The following is a 24708-nucleotide window of genomic DNA, read 5'->3' as shown; positions in this document are numbered from 1 at the left end:
TGGTCTCCAGTCCATCCGGCGACAGACTGCTGGGAGTCAGGCCAGGGGGCCTGTTGGAGTGAGATTATTCAGGGCTTTGAGATCCAAGGCGTTTGGATTGACTTCAGGTAAGTCTGGAAATCAGGCCTCACCCAGGTCAGCTCCCAGCCCCATGTAAATACCAATGACAGTCCTTCATTCCTTTAAAACGCAAGGTTGGTAAATGTCAAATAGTTAAACTGTGTTACTTTCCTCATGTAACCCTAGCTCCAGAAAAAGCTACCAAAGCATCCATTCCCCTTCGTTGTTAGTGAGTTTTTTTTCCCCCTAAAGGTCTAGGCACTGGGTGCTGGATTCACAATGGCTTGTGTTGACTACTGAGTCTGTGAGGTTCAACAGGCCACTTTGCAGATTAAAATTGGTGTATTTTGGAGCAAAACAGCTATTACTTTCTGAGTCAATCCTGAGATAACACATGAAATGTATGGTTTTTTAACATCTTTTCACCAAGCCTATGAGACAAGTTGTACCCCGAGCCCAAATTTACAGACTTTTTTGAAATGAGGATTGGAAAGGTTAAGTAACTCTTCACTATTTATAAACATTTTTAAATTGCAGAGGTGAACTTCATCTTGACTGATTCTGCAGACCACAGATGTAAGCTTTAGGCTACACCATCCCCTCTGTATCTGGCTTCCAAGCTCTCACCTAGAAAGGCAGTCTTCTCTGTACTTCCTCCTGGGACTCACCTTCTGGAATGATATCTGCCACATACCCAATCATAGCTGTCACCTACTGGGTACTTGCTAACTATCAGATGCTTTAGGAAATATCACCATTTACAGAGTGAGAAACCGAGGCTAGGAGAGGCTAGAACACCTGGGTGAGGTCACACAAGAAGCAGGGAGCAGAGATGAGATTTGAACCCACATCTCTCCATCCCCAAAGCCTTCAGTCTCCTCACCGTACCATTGCCCACCCCAAGCAATGGTTCTAGCAAGTTGAGCTCAATACACTACCTGTGACAACCACTTCTACTCTGGTTCACAAGAAGGCCCACAAGAAAATTATTTCTTTATATAGCTCCTTTAGACTTGGAAGACTTAGAAAAAAAAGGCTTTCATTTCTCATGTGGCTAAGAAAACCACGGAATGCCTTAGCTTAGTAGATTTACAGGGGGGTTAAAGGGGGAAAATCACTTGTGATTTGTGCCTGTGTGTTGGTTTTGATCAGAACAACAAAAAAAAAGAAGTTCAAAATCCACCTGGAAGAAACGCTGACACATATACGAGAGAAGCATTCATAGTCACAGGGGCTTTTCTACATCACGGCTTGTAATACAAGCAGGGACCACTGGAAGCAATCTCCCTGTCTACCAGTGGGGGTGGCCAAATGAACTCCATTTTATGCTTTCCAGTCAATTCTTCCTCCTTAGCAGTTAAAAATAAAATGAGGCAGTCTCAGTTTATTAAAAGATATCCAAAATACATTCTAAAGTTTAAAAGAAAAAAAAAAAGCGAGTTGCAAAATACATACAGTGTGATTTTATCTATATTAAAAGTTTCGTTAAAAATGTTGGGTGCTGTGGCTCATGCTTATAATTCCAGCACTGTGGGAAGCCAAGACAGGTGGATCACTTAAGCTCAGGAGGTTGAGACTAGTCTAGGCAACATGGTGAGACCCTGTCTCCACAACAACAACAAAAATTTAGTAGGTTGTATTGAGGCATGCCTGTAGGCTCACCAACTAGGGAGGCTGAAGTGAAAGGATCACTTAAGCCCATATGGTTGAGGTTGCAGTGAGCCATGATGATACTACTGCACTCCAGCCAGAGTGACACTCTGTCTCAAAAAAAAAAAAAAAAAAAAAAAGTAAAAATCTAGTTCTTTTTCTGCACTCTCCGTGTGTGTGTGTGTGTGTGTGTGTGTGTGTGTGTGTGTGTGCGTGTGTGCATGAATGAATACAATAGGTCTGAACATTTCAAATAAGCTTTTTTCAAAGAAGGGGCTAGAACTGGGGATGGAAATATATGAAGGGAACCTTCAGTTTTGGCTGTATAATTTGAATTTCTTATCATCCCCATGTATTTCTGTGTTGTTTACATTTTTAAATAAATGCACGCTCCTCACCTCCCCAACCCAAGGAAAGGAAAAGATAAGAAATAATGTGAATTGACCAGGGGTGATCACACTTACCTTTCCTCTTGGTGCAATGGTAAATCTGGCTGTGCTCCTGGGGCAGTGGGTATGGGTTGGGTGGGGGCAGAAGGTCCTGGGAGGGGCCGGAGACACCATTCTCACACTGGTACTGGGACCCCAGGTTGGATGAGGTGGAGAGAGCTCGAGACTCACTGCTGAAAGGACTGTGGTTGGAGGCCACTTTTTGCCTCACGGTGCTCCTGGGGACCACGGGATATTCTTTACTGAAAGAGAAAAGATGGGATATAACACTTATCAGTGCCCTGATACAGATTTCCTGAGTGGCTGAACCAGGCATGAGAGAATCCACCAGAAAAGTCACAGAATAAGGAAAAACGGGGTCTTTGATGAATGAAATGATCCAGTTATATTCGTGTCCATCGTATTTCACAAATGTGTATTTGGGTACTAATTTTTCATGCTTTATACATCAGGCAAGTAGATTTACCAACAGTTCTATACCTAAGCAGAAAAGTAAACAAACACCCCCAGTTAAGAACCCCTTCTAACAATCAATAAACACACAGGGTGTTTTGAAATATGTCAGTTTAGTCTACCTATATCTTTGAATTCCCTAATTCGAAAGCTAGCTAATCTAAGTATTTATTTAGACTTAACTTGTGGGTGTCCATCTTTAAAGGTGGGCTCAGGTCATTGCCCAAAGTTAGTAAAAACTGGTGGCTAACCACCTATGAGGGTCAGGCATAATCCTAGGTTACCCTAATCTGGATAGATTGCTGCTTGTGTCTTAGAATTTCCTTCTGAGCTTCTGCCCTTGTGACCACTGACGTACTTAACTTCTCCATATCTTGGCTTTCCCATCTGTAAAGTAGGGATAATGAATGTCCCCGGTTCAAAGGGCTGTTGATAAAAGAAATGGGTTAATAAATTAACTGTGAAAAGACTTAGAAAGGTACATGGCACACAGTAAATGCTCAACAAATGGCAACCATCATCATCACTGTTATTGTTTTGGGCAGAAAGAATAAAGAGAGGGAAAAATGAGAGGGAAAGAAAACAAGAAAGAAGGAGGAAAAGGAACACAGACGATTGAAAAAAATAGCATGGGATCTAAGATTACGTACCTCCAAATTCAGGCCCTATCCCCCCATCCCTTGCAGTCTGTGTGTTCATCTGACACACAACCCTCCCCTGAGCTTCCAGGCTCATGTAGACAAAGTGAGCGTAATAAAAATTCCATGACATCATAGGTATAGCATCCTTCAATGTGCTCAAAATCTGGTCCCTCACACTCTTACAATTGGTCCTCCACATTCCCTTACTTCAGATTTCATACCAGGTATTCCCATTTTTTTTTCCTTAGAAGGACTCAGTAGAAACCTCTCCTGGAAGAAGCAAAGTCATGCTAGGCAGCACCACAAGGCTCAAAGGAAATGAGATAGGTGGGGGATGGATCGGACGTGGGGAGGTGGCAGAGGAGTAAAGAGAAGGGGAGCAGCTTAAAGATAAAAGGGACAAAGAGAGAAATGTCCAAGGATGGGGGAGAAGAAGGGCTTGACCCCTAACATCTCACATCCAGCATTTAGGATGGGGACAGGGAATTTTGGGCATGGCATTTACAAACTGCATATATTGCTATATTGCCATTTAAAAAATAGTTTGATAACTATATTTTAAATATAATTGGCTTCCTTTGTAACCCATGTATTCTATTCATGCATTTAATCATATTATTCTTAGAGGTGATTCATAGGCTTCAACATACTGCCAGAGAGGCCCATGGCATAGGTTAAGAACCCTATCCTAGAAGGAGCATGTGTCAGTAAATCCCAAACTTCAGTCAGACACAATTTTTACCATGACCTAGAATCATGTACTCTTTAACTTAAGACATTTTAAAAAGTCATCATCTATCCAAATAAGTTAAGCCTCGCTGTAAGTAATCATATCTGTGAAATTACAGGCTTGTGGTACTAATTATATTTCTTTTAATGCAATCTAAACGAATGTTTATATGCGTGTAGTCATCGCAACTCAGGAGGCTGAGGCAAGAGGATTGCTTGAGCCCAGGAGTTTGAGGCTGCAGTAGGCTATGATTGCACCATTGCACTCCAGCCTGGGTGACAGAGTGAAACCCTGTCTCAATCAATCAGTCAATGCTTAATTATTAAAATTAAAGAGTATACCTGAAATAATTTTATGTGCAATGAGCTACACATAACACATTTTGAAGGATTTTGAATTCATCCATTTCATTTTTTCTGTGACTCTATGTGGTAGGTATTATTTTTGTTCACATTTTACAGATTAGGACATTGAGGCCCAGGGAGATGACTTCTCTAAGACCACAGAGTTAGAAAGAGACACAACTAGAATTCTAACCCAACACGTCCTTATAACTTTTGTATTGTCTCCTAATGACCTCTTTCAATTTTTATAACATAATATGCTTTTAGGAGAGCAGGGTTTGGGGACCCAAGACTCTTTCCACTTCTATGCCCTCAAGTGTGTGACCATCTCCACCCTGTGTCCCTGCCTTTGTTTGTCATGTGAAAGCACATCAGAGTGGCCAGGCAGGGACATGGAGCATCTGCCAAGTTTCCATGAGGCTACAGACACCCTCAGGGCACCCAGGGGTCTCCTAGCTCAGCTTCCCTGTGGCATGTGCCATCTCAGAACCAAAGCTGGAGCCATCTGAGTGGCCGCAGCCATCAGAATCTCCCCCTGGGGCCAGGAGGCTGAAGGGAATGGGATTAGCTTTATAGCTCTCGCTTTGTGGTTCAAGCTACGTCATGGAAAAAAAAGAAGAAGAAGAAAAAGTATAATAACAATAAAACATAAAAGTTGTCAAAACTTGCTGGCAATTCTATTTAGATCTATTCCAATATTTTGCTGTCAGAGCCCCAGGAGGGAGGGGAAAATCTCTTTTGGTTTTACATTTTTAATAGGAACTTGTTTTTTTAATTAAAGAAAATAACCCCCAAAAAATGTTGGCTGAGAGAATTTACAAGAGAATGTATCAATGGACTCCATGGAATTCTCCATTCCATTACTGCCAAATTGCAAAATTGCTCTCTGGAAAGGCCAAGTCCTGCTTTTGATTACTAACACAGAAGTGGGGAGAGCAGTATCATCCCGATAACCACTTGCTTCTCACAGCTCATTTCCCTCTAAGGAGCCTGAAACATCTTCCCCATCACCGATCCAGAACATCTCTGTTAATGCCCGAAATACAATGTCCCCAAGCCCCTCTGATAGGTGTCAAAATACGGCCGTGGAATGGGGAAGCGACTTCTCAGTCATTACAGAAGGACACAGGCAAAGGAAAGACAATGTCAGAATCAAACAGCAGCAGGGCAGTTTCCACAGAGCTCATCCATGGATCAAAGGAACTGATCAATCAAAGAAACGTGGTTAGTATCAATATGGCGGAAATCTCTAAAGTCCTCAAGATGAAAAGATAAAACTATTTTCTTCTACAGTTTAAGAACATCCATGAGGAAGCAAGGACACGAGAGAATTAAAGTGAAAGTTGAAAAGCCCTGTGTCTCTGGAAATACAGGCAGCAAAAGGAGCCTGCTCTGTTTTTAATCATCATCATCATCATCATTCTCATCTACATTGTTCTTCAAGTGCCTCCTAATGTTCCAGCCACCGTACTGGTTAACTTATATGCTTATCCTGATTTGATCCTGGCAAGAACCTCATTTCTCAAGTACAGTTAGATTTACATTAGAGATACGAAAATGCAGACGAGCCAGGCACAGTGGCTCATGCCTGTAATCCCAGCACTTTGGGAGGCTGAGGGGGGAAGATCACTTGAGGTCAGGAGTTCAAGACCAGCTTGGTCAATATGGCAAAATCCCGTCTCTACTAAAAATATAACAATTAGCTGGGTGTGGCGGTGGGCACCTGTAATCCCAGATACTTGGGAGGCTGAGGCAGGAGAATCGCTTGAACCCAGCAGGTGGAGGTTGTAATGAGCTGAGATCGTGCCATTACACTCCAGCCTGGGCAACAAGAGTGAAACTCTGTCTCAAAAAAAGAAAAGAAAGAAAAGAAAAGAGACAATGCAGGCACAGAGAGGTCAAATGGCTTATCCCAGACCACACAGCTAAGAGGCAAAGCTGAGTCTCACCTACGGTCAGTCCTATTCCAAAGCTCATGATACCTAATACTTTTTAAGAGCACACACAGAGAAACGTATTTTCTCATAGTTCTGGAGATGTGGATGCTAGCGTGGTCAGTTTCTGGTGATGTCGTGTCCTCACATGCCAGGCAGGGAGGGTTAGAGAGGGTTAGAGTGGGGGAAGATCGATCTCTCCCTCTCTCTCTGTCTCTCTCTGTCTCTGTTCCTCTTCTTTGTAAGGCCACAGTCCCGTAAGATTTAAGCCCCACACTATGACCTCACTTAACCTCTTTTTTTTCCTATCAGTCATCATGTTTACTATTTTCACATAACATTTTTAAAGCATTTGTTTTTGGGGGAACAGGTGGTGTTGGGTTACATGAGTTAGTTATTTAATGGTAATTTCTGAGATTTTGATGCACCCATCACCCAAAGAGTATACACTGTACCCAATGTGTAGTCTTTTAAACCTCATCCCCCTCCCACCCTTCCCTCCAAGTCTCTATATCAAGGGGAATGAAGGGAGAGGGGTGAGTGATAGAAGTCCCCACAAGTCCATTATATCAGCCATCTAAACAATTAACTACTGGGCAAACGCAATCATCCCACATTATAAAGCATGCTGGTAATGGGAGCTATCTGGACATTGGATATTGGCTCCACCCAGGCCATGTCAAGAGCTACTGATCAATCCTTCTGTTTGCAGAAATTTGAGTTTGCAACAGTCAAATCTCACTGCTTTCTGCTGTATCAAGCAGCTACACCTGCATCCCATGGACAAGCTCTGACCAGAGACTGCCCCACTTCCCTGCAGACGCACGCTGGGGGTCCTGAGTACCTCGGCTGGCCTTGGGTGTCAGTGCCGCAGACCAGCTTCTCCCCAGCTCTGCCCTTCTCTCACGTTCTGTTCCACGTGAGCGAGTGCAATGAATGACGCCATTGTCGCCGGGTCTGGGTTGTAAAACGTTACAAGGGAATACTGAAATCCACGGCCAAACTGCATCCTCAGCCTCCCTCCAGCTAATGAACACCCCGGAGAACGTTTTCCACCACAGCCGACTGAATTGGCCTTTTCACAGGAGCAGGTGGCAGGGGCACTGGCATGTTGGGGTTTTTGTGTTTGTTTGTTTTTCCCTGGTGATCCTTACCCAATTTCAGGCAGCCTTTTACAAACAACGAAAGCAGTGCACTGGGGCAAGACGAGGGACTGTGAAATCCCTCTTCTCTTGGAGCAAATTCCTCTCCTCAATAGTATTTTAATCTGATTAAAATGTAAAAGGGGGCCACATAACCCCTCAAAAGCTTCCTTGATTTATTAACATTCTGATACACTTAGGGAAGTTTATTCTGATTTAAATGTGTGGACACAGCAGTGACTGTGGGATTTAGGCTCCAGCAAATAGTAAATAATCAGTGACTTCTTCAAGTCTGCAAAGAGCTTACCCAGTTTACACCACACCAGCAAGCTGGAGAAGGGTGCTGGGTACCATGCTGCTGATGAGAATAAGGGGACACGATGTTCTTACTTACAAGTGGAGCTAAAGAATGCGCACAATGTGGACATAGAGCGTGGAATAACAGACACTGGAGACTCGGAAGGGTGGGAGCGTGGGAGGCAGGTGAGAGATGAGAAATTACTTAATGGATGCAATGTACACTATTAAAGTGATAGTTACACTAAAAGCCACCTCACTGGGCCTAAATTTTCCATTGTTGACTCAATCAGGGATCTACGATTTGAGGGGTGCCAAGAAACTCAAAGGTACCCCTATCTCTTCCCTTAAGCACTCGCCACTTGTAAAAATTTTGGTTTCGGGCCTTGGATTCCCCCTTGTTAAATCCGTAGATAATAGAGTGGTAGCATCAAGCTCAGGCTCTGAAGTCAAGCCAGGTGAATGTGCCTTCCTTCAGCATCCAGCCATGAACTTGACCACTACTCTGCTGGCTGGGTTCTTTCCTTTTCCTAAGCCCCAGTCTTCTATCTGTAAAATGGGCATAATAAAACAGCCACCTCTTTGGGTTTATCAAATGAAATGATGCATAGAAAGGCATAGTGTCTATATATATATACATATATATATATATATATATATATATATACATATATATATATATGCAACGCAATGCTTCAAATGGGTATGAATACCCAAAAATATCAAATATTTAAAGTTGGTCACTTTTTCTAGGAAGAGGTACACATTTGCATTGGCTACTCAAATAGGGTCTGTGATTCCAAAAATAGTTTTGACCAAAACGATAGAGATGGTTCAGAAATCATGAGGGAAAGCCCTAGACAATTCATGACATCATCCTTTGTCTCAGTTTCCCCTTTTGCATAATGGAGAATAAAAGGCCCATCTCACAGGATAGGTGTGAATCCTGTGGGCAAAAGCTAGATATAAAACAGACATAAAAGGATAATTCAAGCTAAACTTTTAATGAATTTACAGTGATAATTCATCAAATAGTTTTGCCAGATATTTAGTACTGAACTGACTAGCTCAATATTTTAGTTCAGTCTCATAACACTAACCAGTTAAGCCAGTTTTACTATAACTTAGGTTTAGTTTTTTTTTTTTTTTAATGAGATAAAGTCTTGCTCTGTCGCCAGGCTGGCGTACAGTGGTGTGATCTCAGCTCACTGCAACCTCCGCCTCCCATGTCCAAGCGATTCCCTGCCTCAGCCTCCTGAGTAGCTGGGATTACAGGTACAAGCCTAGCTAATTGTTATTATTATTATATTGTTATTATTATTATTTTGTATTTTACTATAGACAGGGTTTTGCCATGTTGGCCAGGATGGTCTTGATCTCGTGATCTGCCCATCTCGGCCTCCTAAAATGCTGGAATTATAGGTGTGAGGCACCATGCCTGGCCACCCCCAGGGCATTTGATATTATTGTTCTGGCGAACAGCATGGGCATTGGGAGTTTTTAAAAGATTCCCAGGAGAAAGAAGTCTTCCACAAAAGAGTACACACCGGATGATCCTATTTATATGAAATTCTATAACAGACAAAATTAACCTATAGTGAAAAAAAGTCAGGACATTGATTGCCTCTGGTGAAGAGAAGGAGGCAGAGAGTGAATAAGGAGACTGGAAATGAGATAATTTTCTGGGATGATGGGAATGTTCTACAGTTTGATAGGGGCTTGGGTTTCACAGGTATGTGCATGTGCCAAAAAGTGAGAGGCATACTTAAGATTTGTGCATTTCACCCTATATAGATTTAACCTAAAATAAAGGAGTGTGAACAAAAATTAAGTCCTAGTTAATGATATGCACACTGAAGTGTTTAGGGGAAAAATGTACTCATGGCTGCAAGTTAGCTTGAAATGCATCAATAAAAAGAAGGGCCGGGCGCGGTGGCTCAAGCCTGTAATCCCAGCACTTTGGGAGGCCGAGGCGGGTGGATCACGAGGTCGAGAGATCGAGACCATCCTGGTCAACATAGTGAAACCCCGTCTCTACTAAAAAAAATACAAAAAACTAGCTGGGCGTGGTGGCGCGTGCCTGTAATCCCAGCTACTTAGGAGGCTGAGGCAGGAGAATTGCCTGAGCCCAGGAGGCGGAGGTTGCGGTGAGCCGAGATCGCGCCATTGCACTCCAGCCTGGGTAACAAGAGCGAAACTCCGTCTCAAAAAAAAAAAAAAAAAAAAAAAAAAAGAAGGGTGGAAGGAGGGAAGAAAGGACGGCTAGAGAGATGAATGGATGGATAGATGAATGGATGGAGGGATATGTGGTGGAGCAAATATATAGCAAAATTTTAATTGCACACTTAAGCAGTGAGCATATGGGCATTCATTATATAATTCTGCCATGTTTCCCACGCGCCTTTGCTTTTTCGTAATAGAACACTGAGGGAAGCACTACAGGTAATTCTAATGTTCAGGGTGAGTTGAGCACTAGGTAGAAAAAGGGGTTGTCTTTTCTGTAAAACAGCCCATGTGTGGGCTCTGTTTGCAGAAATAAATCACGTGGGCATCTTCATTCTCCAGTGCTCACTCATTCTCTAGAACCAAGGGATTACCCAAGTGTGGCCAGGGGACACCACCACCAGAGCCAGTGGAGAAGCCTGTTAAAAAACTGCTCCATCGCCAGAGCCGCTGACTCAAACCTCTGAGGGTGAGACCTAGAAATCTTTTTTAACAAGCCCCCCAGGTAACTGTGATGTCTACCAAAAGTTTGAGAAACACTGCTCAATTGTGGATGAATGAAACATACAACTCAATAGCAGGGGTGGGGGGGCGCGGAATCCCATTTAAAAATGGGCAACTTCATTACTCACTGAGGAAATGCAAATGAAAGCCACATGAGATGTATCACCTTACACTTGTTTGGATGGCTATTATCAAAAAGACAAAAGATAACAAATGTTGGCAAGGGTATGGAGAAAAAGGAATCCTTGTGCACTCCTGGTGGGGATGTAAATTGGTGCAGCCACTATGGAATACAGTATAGAGGTTCCCCCAAAATTAAAAACAGAACTATCAGCCAGGCACAGCGGTCCACATCTGTCATCCCAGCATTTTGGGAGGCCAAGGCAGAAGGATCACTTGAGCTCAGGAGTTAAAGACCAGCCTGGGCAACATAGCAAGATCTGTCTCTACTAAAATTCAAAAACATTAGCAAGACATGGTGGCACATGCCTGTAGTTCCAGCTACTAGGAGGGCTGAGGTGGGAGAGTTGCTTGAGCCCAGGAAGTGGAAGCTTCAGTGAGCCCTGATCATACCACTGTACTCTAGCCTAAGCAACAGAGTAAGACCTTGGTCAAAACAAAACAATAAATAACCAAAAAAATAGAACTATCATATGATCCAGAAATTCCTTTTCTAGATATACACCCAAAGGAAATGAAATCACTATCTCAAAGAGATATCTGCACGCCCATGATCATCGCAGCATAATTCAAAAGAGCCAAGATATGGAATCAGCCTGAGTATCCATCAGTGGATGAATGCATAAAGAAAATGTGATGTGTGTGTATACACACACACACACACACACACACACACACTAGAACACTATTCAGCCTTAAAAATAAAGAAGGAAATCCTCTCATTTGGAACAACATGAATGGCCCTGGAGGACATTATGTTAAGTGAAACAAGCCAGACACAGAAAGATCAACACAGCATGACTCACTTACATGTGTAATCTAAAATAGTCAAACCCATAGCAGTGGAGAGTAAAATGGTGGTTGCCAGGAGCTGGGGAGAGGGGAAATGGGGAGATGTTGGTCAAAGCGTACAAAGTTTCAGTTATGCAAGAGGTATAATTCCTGGAGAGCTAATGTACAGCAATGTGAATACAGTTAACAGCACAGTATTGTATACTTAAAATTTACTAAGAGGGTACATCTTAAATGTTCTCATATATATATATATATATATATATATATATATATATATATACACACACACACACACACATACACACATTAAATGTTCTCTCATTTATATATATATATATACACAGACACACAGACACACAAGAAAATAAACACACAAGAAAATAAAATGGTAATTATGTGAGGGGCTATACATGTTAATTAGCTTGATCATGGTAATTGTTTAACATTTATGTATATTAAAACATTAAATTGTATACCCTAAATATGTACACTTTTTGTCAATTATACCTCATTAAAGATGAGGAAAAACATGGATGAGTGAGTGGGTTGCTCCCAGTGCTGTTCCTGAGTAGCAGATATGCTGGGGATGGGTTGAATGGGGGTGGGGGTACCTGAGTGGGAAGTGGGGGTGGGAGGGTTCTGAGCATCCATGCCCTGACAGATAACCATGATCCAAGATGAGATCTTTTCAGAAAAATCTCAGTTTTGCAACTTCGCTTAGGCTGACTCAGCTCCCCAGACACAACCCCTCTCTTGTTTTACATAAATGCATGCTTCCCTGGAGGAAGCCAGGTGGCTAGGCTAATTACAGCCCTAAGAGAGGAGTTAATGCCATCTCCAGAATGTTGTCTAACGTTTTCTCAAAAACCACTTCTCACTAGCTGGGCATTCAGATTACCTTTAACCACAAGCATGAGAACACAAGAGTGCTAAGCCTTCAGTTTGAAAAATGATCATTTGAGGTTAAGAGCTGAAAATTAATTTAAAATCAGGAAGGAAGGAATAGAAGAGGGAGGGTTCAAATAGAAGAATTTTAACCTTTTAGGAGACCCAGGCCCCATAAATCCCTTGAAATTGTTTGAATTTGTTTTTTAATTGAAACAGCGTCTTGCTCTGCTCCTCAGGCTGGAATGCAGTGGCATGATCAGAGCTCACTGAAGCTTCAGACTCCTGGGCTCAAGCAATCCTCCTGTCTCAGCCTCCAGAGTAACTGGAACTACAGACACATGCTATCACACCCAGTTAATCTTTTATTTTTCCTTTTTTTTTTTTTTTTTTTAATAGACAGGATATTGCTATGTTGCTCAGGCTGGTCTCAAACTCCTGATCTCAAGCAATCCTCTTTCTGTCTCAGCCTCCCAAAGTGCTGAGATTACACACACGAGCCACCACACCTAGCCTGAATGTTTTCCTCTATTCATATATTGTAAATTTTTCAGAGGGTCTCTTGCTTTAATTGGATTTTCAAAAAGGGTCTTGCACCCAGATTCAGAAACCCTACCCTAGATAAACAAGGTATAGAGGGTGAAAATAAGCAACCACAGAGACGGGAGAGGTTGGTCAGTTCCCAATGTGGCTGTGTAGAGTTCTTTCAATAATCAAAATGGAGCTGAGTAATAGATGGACTTCAGTCTGGCTGGCACATCCTGAACTCCAAACTTTCCCATCCACTCTGATTGGGTGGCTCAGAATCTCAGTCACCCTCAGCAGAGCCTCAAGGTGTCCCTTAGGCCCAGAAGCCACCTCCCCTGATGCAACGGCAACACACTAAGAGAGAAAGGAAGTACAGGGAGCTTTATTTCTTCCATGAGGAACTCTGAGGCCCACCAAGTCCCCCAATCCATCATCCACTAACCCCTTGATAACGCTCCTTAAATACTTCTTATGGGGAAAAAAACAGTCATTGCTCATGATCATTCTGTGTGAGGTGAGGTAAGAAATACCAAGACGAAGGACTTTGCTGTTGCTTGTTCATAGTCTGGGGTTTGTGGTTACAAGAAGAAGAGCTGCAGCCAGTTTCGTGGGAAGGGGGTTCTCTCCACCCTGAAGAAACCAAGCTGGTAACCAGGAAGGCCCTGCATCCAAACTAACTGTGTGACCTTGGGCAAGTCAACCTGGCATCTGGCTTCACCAGAACATGTACTGTGTCTTAACACCGACCAGTGATCAAGTGTCCCTCTGGGCCAGACACCATGCTATGTGCTTCCACGCCTGCTGGGGCAGGTTGGGTTGTTTGCTTGCTTGCTTGTTTGAGATAAGAGTTTTGCTTTGTTGCCCAGGCTGGAGTACAGAGGCACAATCTCTGCTCACTGCAACCTCCGCCTCCTGGGCTCAAGTGATTCTCCTGCCTCAGCCTCTTGAGTAGCTGAGACTACAAGCATTCACCACCATGCCTGGCTAATTTTTGTATTTTTAGTCAGAGACAGGATTTCACTATGTTGGCCAGGATGATCTCGAACTCTTGACCTTGTGATCCACCCACCTCGGACTCCCAACGTGCTGGGATTATAGGTATGAACCACCACGCCCAAGCAACTGGGGCAATTTTAAAATGTGTTGACACATTCCTTGACACTCCTTCTAGGTAGAGGAGAGATCTTAGCCTCCGTCCTTGAATCTGGTTTTTTGTTTGTTTGGTTGGTCGATTTGGTTTGGTTTCTGAGACAGAGTTTCACTCTTGTTACCCAGGCTGGAATGCAATGGTGCAATCTGGGCTCACTGCAACCTCCACCTCCTGGGTTCAATAGATCCTCCCACCTTAGCCTTCTGAGTAGCTGGGATTGCAGGTATGCGCCACCATGCCCAGCTAATTTTTGGTATTTTTAGTAGAGACAGGGTTTCACCATGTTGGCCAGGCTGGTCTCAAATTCCTTGAATCTGAACCCACCTGAGTGAGTCACATTCAACCAACAGAACGCAACAGAAGTGACACTACCTGACCTCCAAGGTGTGGTCAAAAAGGACTAGGTGGCTTCCACTTCCATGAAAGAGTCTGAACACCCTGAGTCTACCATGCTAGAGAGGCTGCATTCTGATTTCTCAGTGGACAGCCACTGAAATCCCAACTAAAAGCAGCATCAACTGTGGGTGGCAAGAGTGTGCCAAGATGGACATCCTGCCTGACCTGCCTTCCAATACCTGCAGCCCAGCCATCACCTGATGACCCAAGAACTACATAGCTGAGGCCTTCCAGATAGCCTGACCCACAAATCTCAGACAAAATACAAGGGCCTCCCTGGTGCTTCCTACTTCCCCATGCACACAGTGGCAACCAGCAAAGCCTGGACTCTTCATCATAAGCGGCATTTATGGAACATTAATGTGGGCTACAGATTGCAACTGGGGGAAACTTGGGGATTTTGATGCTCTGGGAGCTCTTTGTGGAAGGACTGTGGTTGCCCTTCCTCAGTTAGAAGACTCCCAGTGCATTGTGGGGGAAACTTGTCTCTGAGCCACTTTGGCTGGCCTCACAGAGCATGACACACAGAGAACAGATGGGATACTGTGGGAGCCAGAGCTTCCCAGCCAGCCCCACTTAAGCTTGGGAGTCATTTGTTATGCAGCAGTAACAGTGAATACACATACATTACCTCATGTCATCCTTGCAATGACCCTGGAGGTAGGCTCCCGTAATGATTTCCTTTTTACAGATGAGGAAAAAGACACTTGGTGGAGTAGAAAAGCCCTGGAACTATCAGGGCAGCAGCAGCCTCACCCCAGCTCCTAAGCCTGTGTCCATCTGTGGCCCCTGGTCCTCTGTGTGTTGATTCATCCTTGTGTGCCTAGTGCTTGGCATACAGCAAACACTTAACAAATGTTTTAGTCGCATAAACAAATCAACTCAGATCAAAAACTGAGTTAAGTCAATGAGTCTCTGGGCCTCAGTTTCCTGTTCTGTAAAAGTGGGCAGGTGGATCAGATGCTGTCTCCTAGAGTCCCTTTTATCTCTACAATCCCTAGCTTCTTCTAGGAGCAGCTCTCCCCATACCTGTCATAGCGCCAGTCCAGCTGGCTTTCAGAGATATTTGGAATCTGACGCCTACTCCAGCCTCCTAGACCTCTAGACCCCTGCCCACTTCTTCCTTGCTCCAACCCAGAAAACCCTTCTTCCCAACAGATTCAGGTCCATTCTCTCTACGAGGTCTATTTCCACCCTCTCCATAAAGCCTACTCTGCCCCAGTCCCAGCTCCAGCCCCTTTGGCTCCTGGGAAGTTCAGAACTTGTTTGGATATATCTTGAAGACTGAAGCGAAGCCCAAAGAAAAAATTGTTCAATGAAAAATCAGGGTCTAGAAGGTTTCAAACAGCAATGGCACTCTTTTTTTTGGGGGGGGTGGGGGACGGAGTTTCACTCTTGTTACTCAGGCTGGAGTGCAATGGCACGATCTCGGCTCACCGCAACCTCCGCCTCCTGGGTTCAGGCAATTCTCCTGCCTCAGCCTCCTGAGTAGCTGGGATTACAGGCACGTGCCACCATGCCCAGCTAATGTTTTGTATTTTTAGTAGAGACGGGGTTTCACCATGTTCACCATGATGGTCTCGATCTCTCGACCTCGTGATCCACCCGCCTCGGCCTCCCAAAGTGCTGGGATTACAGGCTTGAGCCACCACGCCCGGCCAAAGCAATGGCACTCTTAAGCTTTTCTTGGAAATTTCTGTGGCTCACATATTATCTTGACAATGTTCCCCAAACCTTGATACCAGCCATTCTGCTATTGAGTTAATATTTCCTGTTTAAATAGCCTTAACTCCCCTCCCTTCCCTGCTTCCTTCTTTCCCTGTTTTCCTACAACTCCATTTCATTTTGGGTAATAACATCTATGAAATCACAGACCTGGTATGTCCATGCATCTGTGCACCACCTAAAACCTGTAATTCCTGTGCTTTAGAAGGCCAAGACATGAGGGTTGCTTGAGACCAGGAGTTTGAAACCAGCCTGGGCAACATAGTGAGACCCCATAGCTACAAAAAATCAACCGGGCATGGTGGTATGCACCTGTAGTCCAGCTACTTCAGAGGCTAAGGCAGGAGGATTAGTGGAGCTCAGGAGTTTGAGGCTGTGGTGAGCTGATTGTGCCACTGCATACCAGCCTGGGTGACAGGGAAAGACCCTGTCCTAAGTAAATAAATAGTTTGGGTTTTTTTTTTTTAATCTCCTTTGTCACCAATCTAAGGCTACTGTAACTTGGGGCAATATTAGTTTTTAGGATTAGATTTTTTTAAGCCACAGATTAACCTTTCTAAATAACTTTGGCACACCTTTTAATTAGTCTGCTAGAGACAGGATGTTTAAATGACTTTATGCTTTGTGCTTTCCCATAGCTCCCAAATTTTTTATAATAAGCAGTGATTGCTCCTGTAACTAGAAACCATAAACAAACGTTGGAAAATAACAAAGGCATCATCTGCATTTTCCAAACACAGGGAGCTAGGCCAAGAGCTAGAGGGGAGAACAACCAGACATTTGCCAAGTGAATCCAAAAGTTATTTCCGAGGAATAACTGCAAGGTAATGCTTAACTCTCCATAACCCTACCTCGCTCCCTTCTTCCAACTGTTGGAATTAGAGGAAATTTCATCCCTCCTGCTTTTCTCCCAGAGTCAGCTGTCACCGGGTGTGTGGGGGACAGGAAACAGGATTACAAGATTAGCAGTGAGCCTGCCGTTCCTGCCTGGCTGTTATCAAGGCTGACTCTGGAGAGCCATAGTCCCCACTTGTCACTACCAACTACAACCTGGGGGTTGGGAGAATGGCCCAAAATAAACTCTGAATAAGGTCAAAATTGGGAGCAGTGGTCCCCAAATCAGTTAAATTTTACTGAATACATAGACTAGGAATCAGGCACTCCGCAGGCATTTGCTGGTATAATTTTTATAAGAAGCTTAGAAAGTAGAGGCTATAGCTATCTATGCCCCTTCTGCAGATGAGAATACTGAGGTTCCATGAAGTTAAATCACTTACCCCAGGGCACCTACTGATAAATGCAGAGCAAGAATTGACCCCAGGTTTGTCTGACTCCAAAGCCTTCTGTTGGAGCCACCCTTCTTCACTCTTTCTCCTTCCCCAAGGACATGTCCAGAGACCTTGGCCAATGACCCCGTCTGCTCCCCCAACCTCATTGGTAGCTAGTTCAGCTCTCTGGTTTCCAGGGCAACTCCTAACATGGCCACAAAGACACACTTGACTCTTAGGCTGAGAGATTTGATTCAACATGTCAATTACTGGCTGTCTATCGATGATTAGCCACACCTTTCCTCTGTTCCATCTGCAAAGTTCCTACCCATTAAGGACACCTAGTCCAGACCTCAAGCAATCTGCAATACCCTGAGGGATGGTTAACAGCCAATTCAGACCAAAGAAGAGTCATCTGCCTAAATACCTAAACACCTGTGTGACCAGCCTGGGAAACCTGGGGAGATCCCAACTCTACAAAAAATACAAAAATTAGATGGATGTAGTGGCATGCACCTGGAGACCCAGCTCCTTGGGAGGCTGAAACCAGAGAATCACTTAAGCCTGGGAGGTTGAGGCTGCAGTGAGCAGTGATCGAACCACTGCCCTCCAGCCTGGGTGACAGAGCAAGGCCCCATCTTAATAACAAACAAACAAAAAACAAAAAAACAAATGAACATATGTTTAGAACTTTAAGACAGTTGCCCAGGTGCTGTGGCTAATGTCTGTAATCCCAACATTTTGGGGGGCTGAGGCAGGAAGATCACTTGAGTGCAGGGGTTGTAGACCAGCCTGGGCAACATGGTGAAACTCTGTCTCTACAAAAAAATACAAATTTAGGCTGAGCGTGGTGGCTCATGCCTGTAATCCCAGCACTTTGGGAGGCCAAGGCAGGTGGATCATGAGGTCAGGAGTTCGAGACCAGCCTGGCCAACATGGTGAGACCCTGCATCTACTAAAATATAAAAATTAGACAGGCATGGTGGTGGGTGCCTATAATCCCAGCTCTTTGGGAGGCTGAGACAGGGGAATCACTTGAACCTGGGAGGTAGAGGTTGCAGTGAGCTGAGATTGTGCCACTACACTCCAGCCGGGGTGACTGAGCAAGACTCCATCTCTAAAAATTAATAATAGTAAAATAAAAATAAAAATATACAAATTTAGCCAGGTGTGGCAGCCCATGCCTGCAGTCCCCAGTACTTTGGAGTTGAGGTGGGAGGATCACCTGAGCCTGTGGAGGTCGGGGCTGAAGTGAGCTGAGATTGCCCTACTGCATTCCAGCCTGAGGGACAGAGTGAGACCCTGTCTCAAAAAAAAATAAAGAAAGAACTTTAGGCAAGACTCCCTTGATCCTTGATCACTGCCATCTGAGCTCTCACACACCTGCACATGCCTCCCTATCTCTCCTTTCATGGCTGTCATCTGTCCAATCAGCTTCCAAAGTGCAGGGCCTGGGTCTGACACAGAAAAGCCTGGAGGGTAACTGGGAAAGTTTTAGGGGCTGGTTCCCAGGAGGGGTCCTGGGAAGAGACATGCGCTGACCACATCGTCTGTGGCCAGGGAAAGCTTCTTGGAGGAAGAAAAAACTACAAGGAGACCCAGTGATGGTTGGGTGATGGTCAGGTGAGAAGGAGGGGAAAGAGTTTCACACAGACCAAATGCACGTTCAAAGGGCCAAAAATAAAGAACACAGATTTGAAGCCTCTCCTTTAGCATGATTGACACATGTTAGAACAAATGGAGGAGGGTGGCCAGGCCAGATGGGAAGGGCGTGGCCAGCCAGGCAAAGGAGTCGGAATCATATAGCGAGGGCAGCAGGGGACTCTGATATGTTTGTTCTCCGCTGCAAACAAACCTTGTCCAATTTGTGTTCTACAAAGATCTCTTTAGTGACTACCTAAAGAAAGTCCCTGGAGGAGACCAGAACTGAATTCAAGGTCTCAATCAGTTAGGATGACTGGCAGTGCCTAGAATTCTGGTGGCAGCTAGAATTAGCAGCCTAAAGGAAGGGGGCTGAATTCTGAGTTACGTTAGAAGGTAAAATCAGTAGGATATGGTAACTGGTAAAGTTTGAGGGGATGACTCAAGACACCTTAAATCTATTATTCACCCCCTGCTCTTGACCTTGTAAAAAGGAAGGAAGAGGTGAGAGCTGATGAAACCCTAAAACTGCAGGCTGGAATGGGTAATTTCCCTTCAGCTCCCACCTGCACAGCAGGCATTTTGCTGGTAGGACAGAGAGGTGACTTTGTTTGGCAATGACTAAGCCACCTTAATGGCAAATCACCATCAGAGTGGGAAGGGAACAGAAAGTTGGTGCTCTGAGCCTAGGGCCATAAATAATCGAACCTCAGCTAAAACATACTTGCTGTCGTCTTTCCTATGGACTCTATGACCTAATCAAACTCCAATTTCAAAATGTAGATGCTTAAAAAAAAAAATTTTAATAATAAATTGAGAACTTGCCTATTTTAGCCACAAAAAGTACCTTGTGAGTCCACAATCTTGAAGGAAACCAATTGATGAAAACAGGAACGTGTGTACACATGTACCACATTCCTCATTTTTTAATGTTTAGAGACAGGGTCATTGTTCTGCTTTTTAATATTTGGAGACAGAGTCTTGCTATGCTGTCCTGGCTGCAGTACAGTAGTGTGATCGTAACTCACTGCAGCCTCAAACTCCCGGGCTCGAGAGATCCTCCTGCCTCAGCTTTCTGAGTAGCTGGGGCTATAGGCACATGCCACCTGGGCCAGCATTATTTTTTTAAAAGCACGCACAATTAGACCTGATAAGCCCACTATCTAAAAACAATTTTTCTGCTGCATGTATTTCTAAACGTAATATTAAAACCACAGATCTAAGGCCTTTCTCCCTTTCTGTTCTTAGGTCTCTTATCTTTCTCTGAATGAATGTGTCTATCTGCCTGACTCTCCCTTTTCATGTCTTCCAGAAAGGATAAGAAAACATCCGAAATGATCTCATTTTATTTTGAAACACTAAATTCACCAAACAGAAACACACACACACACACACACACACACACACGCACACACACACGCACACACAAACCTTCTTGGTCAGAGGGCTCAAGATGTATTTCTAATTTGCTTGCCATATGGTAAGTTATTTTGGGAGCACATCAAGAGGTAGAGAGAATGTTCCACAAAATTGGCAATGCTTGTACAATCCTTTCAAATCAGACCAAATTCCCACTATGTACATTTGCTACAGCCCGTTCGATTCATCATATCAGCAACTATGACCACAGGATATGTAAAAATACCGAGCAATTTTTAGCACCAGCTTCCAATCCTCCAGTGCCCTGGACACCACATGGTGTCAAATTTGTCTGTATTTCACCCTCAGGAAATCAAGTCATTAACTTCTCTTTCATTTACCAAGAGCTGTTGCCAAAAAGAAAAGCATTCATCGGCTGTGACTTATGGGAAGAAAAAGAGAAAGGTTCCCTACAGGGAGACAGACAACAGAGAAAGAAGAGAAGGCTGTGCCTTTTGTTCCCTGGGCGAATGGAGAACACCAAACTGTTTGTACCTTCTCTCCACTAGCAAATTTATTCTCCAGTTTGCCCAGTGGTGTCAACCCCACATGTGAGGGTTATCAAAAAATGGGACAGAGGGGCTCATTCTCCCCATTTCTCTATGCCTGGCATTCTATGGGCAGGAAGGCTGGTGGAGGGAGGTTCTGGGTTGCTGCTAGCTTACCTGGATTATTAGAGGGGTATTTGTGCAGGAGAAAGTTGAAGAATCCACTTCCCTACCTTTGCATTCTTGACATTCTGTGCAGCTCCATGTCATCACTGCCCCGAAATCCTTTGGCAAAGGGATTATTCTCGATCTTTAATTGCGTGATCTGAAGGAAAGAGGGAAGGAGAGCAAGCTGGTTGATTGTTACAAGACCACCTCGGGACATGAGCTAATAATAAATGTCATGGAAACGCAGCCTCTGGCAACCAAAAGAAGCAAATTAAGCCAGTCACGTCAACGGGACCCACGACCTCATTCAAGTGGAGGCTTTGAAACGCGTCCTCCATCGACAGCTTTTAAAAGGGGAAAAACACCTGGATTTGGTTTGCTCATTAATTGGATTCATACTCTGCATCATTCCAGCCGGGTTCTTTTGTATATTTTTTTTTCCCAATCTTGCATTTTGTGTTTGAAGCACCATCTAGGCCTCCACACTCAGTACCCCTCCCCTTCAGAAAGCATGTTGACATGCTTGTTCCACATCCGGCAGCCGGGTGAGCTCTGTTTGGAAGGGTTGGCCCCCATCTTGTGTTTCTGCAGAAAAAATGTCTTGATTATGGCCTTCAAAAATTCTATTATGCCTCATTTCATGTTCATTACAGGTTTCGCAGATAGCGTTTGCTAGTTCTGGTGGAAAATTGTGCCTAATGAAACAAACACCAACATACATAATGATAACATGTATGATAGCTATTGAACAGCACCAAATCTCTTTAATGTCCTAAGCAAAGAAGAGAGAGTTCTATCTTAGAAATCTGTGTTGCAACATACAAAGCATAGTTACAGAAGAGGGTCTTCTTGCACATTTTGGTTCCAGGCCCAGAACGTTAATTTAATCCATCAACACATTATATTAATGTGAATGTACAGTAGCAGGCCCAGGTGACAGAATGCATCCATATGGAGTTTGCTACAAGTATTTCCTAAAACTTTCATGTGAACTGAATTTTCATAGAGAATCATGTTATAATCAGAGAGCAGCATGACTCAAATATCAGTCATTCAAAGTTTTCTCTCACTGTCATTGCCATATCTACACAGCACCTGTACACTGGCTTAATATTTTTATTTAAATGAAATCACTTTTTATTTATGTTTGTTTTGCACAATATAATAACACTTCTTTATATGAAAAACTAGAATCACTTGCTATTCAATAAGAAGAAAACGAAGATATGAAATTGTCTCTAGTCATATCCAAAGCTTGCCTTCTTTTTGTTGCAAGTGGGAATTGGACACTTTTAGAGAAGGAGTTAACACAAACCAGTACTGAACTAAGACTCCCTCTCTAATAGAAGACGAGAAAGATAATTTTAAAAAGAACAACTTTCAGCCAGTCATGGTAGCTCAGACCGGTAATCCCAGCACTTCAGGAAACCAAAGTGGGAGGATCACTTGAGGTCAGAGTTTAAGACCAGCCTGGCCAACATGGTGAAATCCCATCTCTACAAAAAATATAACACCACCCAAAAATTTGCCAGGCATGGTGGCAGGCTCCTGTAATCCCAACTACTCCAGAGGCTAAGGCAGGTGAATCACTTGAACCCAGGAGGAGGTTAGAGTGAGCCGAGATCACACCACTGAACTTTAGCCTGGGCAACAGAGCAAAACTCCATCTCAAAAAGAAAAAAAAAAAAAAAATAGTCAGTGGTTGCCAGAGGTTAGGAAGAGGGAGGGATAAACAGGCAGAGCCCAGAGGATTTTTAGGATTGTGAAATTCCTCCCTATGATACTATAAAGGGGGATACACATCATTATGCGTTTGTCCAAACCCATGGAACGTACACCACCAAGAGTGAGCCCTAATGTGAACTACGGACTTTGGGTGACGATGATGTGTCAATGCAGGCTCATCAACTGTAACAAATGTTCCATTCTGTGGCGCGACGTCCCTGGTTGGGGAGGCTGTGCATGTGGTGGGGAGAAGGTATAGGGGAAATCTTGGTACGTTCTGCTCAGCTTTGCTGTGAACCTAAAACTGCTCTAAAAACTGAAGTCTCTTTTTGTTTTGTTTAGATATGGAGTCTCGATATATCACCCAGGCTGGAGTGAAGTAGTTCGAACGTAGCTCACTGCAGCCTCAAACTCCTGGGCTCACACGATTCTCCTGCCTCAGCATCCCAAGCAGCTGGGACCACAGGCATGCACCACTACGCAGGGCTAATTTTTTTAGTTTTAGTTAAGATGAGGTTTCACCATGTTGTCAAGGCTGGTCTGGAACTTCTGAGTTCAAGCAGTCCTCCTGCCTTGGCCTCCCAAAGTACAGGGATGACCGGCTGAGCCACTGTGCCCAGTCAAGTTTGTTGTTGTTGTTGTCATTCTTGTTTTGTTTTTTTTTGAAATAGAGTCTCGCTCTGTCAGCCAGACTGGAGTGCAGTGGCACAATCTCGGCTCACTGCAACCTCTGCCTCCTGGGTTCAAGCAAGTCTCTTGTCTCAGCCTCCTGAGTAGTTGGGATTACAGGTGCCTGCCACCACGCCCACTAATTTTTGTATTTTCAGCAGAGATGAGGTTTCACCATCTTGGCCAGGCTGGTCTCAAACTCCTGACCTCAGTCAACCCACCCGCCTCAGCCTCCCAAACTGTTGGGATTACAGGCATGAGCCACCGTGCCCAGTTGAGCCAAGTACTTTTTAAAATTTTTAATTTTTAAATTTTTTTAAGACAGGGTCTCACTGTGTTGCCCAGGCTAGAGTGCACTGGAGTGATCATAGCTCACTACAGCATTGACCTCCTGAGCTCAAGTGATCCACCCACCTTGGCCTTCCAATGTGCTGAGATTATAGGTATGAGCCACGATGCCTACCATAAAGTCTATTTTGTCTATTTTAAAATATTTTCTAAATATCTGTGTTTGGGTGTGTCTACACATTCTCCCTCACCCCACCTTTTTTTTTTTTTCTTTTTTTAGGTCTTTGGAGAGACAGAGTCTATGTTGCCCAGGCTGGTCTTGAACTCCTGGGCTCAAGCAATCTGCCTGCCTCAGCCTCCTAAAGTGTTAGCATTACAGGTCTGAGCCACCACGTGCAGCCCATTTTTGTTTAACTGTGTCTATTTCCATAGCTTTTAGATTTTTTTTTTCATTTTTTTATTTTTATTTTTTGAGACAGAGTCTCACTCTGTTGCCCAGGCTGGAGTGCAGCAGCCTGGGCTCACTGCAGCCTCCTCCTCCTGGGTTCAAGCAATTTTCCTGCCTCACTCAGCCTCCCAAGTCACTGAGATTACTGGTGCCCACCACCACACCCAGCTAATTTTTGTAGTTTAGTAGAGATGAGGTTTCACCATGTTGGCCAGTCTAGTCTCAAACTCTTGGCCTCAAATGATCCACCTGCCTTGGCCTCCCAAAGTGCTGGGATTACAGGCATGAGCCACCACACCCAGCCTCAGACTTTTTCTTGACTCTTCTGAATGAATAGAAAAATCTATAAAATCCTTTTGGAAAGTCATCTTAAGATGTGTACTCCGTATTCACTTGTATTTTAAGACTCTAAAAACCCGACACCTAATAGGGTTTTTCTTTCTCATTCAGGTTTTGTCACAATAAAATTTCACCCAGTTGACAATTAATTGTTTTTTAATGGACTCAG

The 24708-nt window shown here is 43.9% G+C and overlaps 1 protein-coding gene across 2 annotated transcripts in view; it reads right to left on the bottom strand.

Moving 5' to 3' along the window:
* Positions 1-24708, bottom strand: part of TBX5 (T-box transcription factor 5) — a 54610-nt gene that overhangs the window by 10819 nt on the left and 19083 nt on the right. For both annotated transcript variants that reach the window (XM_003932215.4, XM_010342837.3), the window contains exons 7-8: positions 21136-21227; positions 2175-2401 (exon numbers count right to left, since the gene is read on the bottom strand). In XM_003932215.4, coding sequence (XP_003932264.1) covers positions 2175-2401; positions 21136-21227 — 319 coding nt within the window. The remainder of the gene's footprint in view (positions 1-2174; positions 2402-21135; positions 21228-24708) is intronic.

This window comes from Saimiri boliviensis, chromosome 7 (assembly GCF_048565385.1).
Source record: "Saimiri boliviensis isolate mSaiBol1 chromosome 7, mSaiBol1.pri, whole genome shotgun sequence".
Lineage (NCBI taxonomy): Eukaryota > Metazoa > Chordata > Mammalia > Primates > Cebidae > Saimiri > Saimiri boliviensis.
Note: the sequence above shows the minus strand (reverse complement) of the source record. Positions and strands in the feature narration are given on the sequence as shown.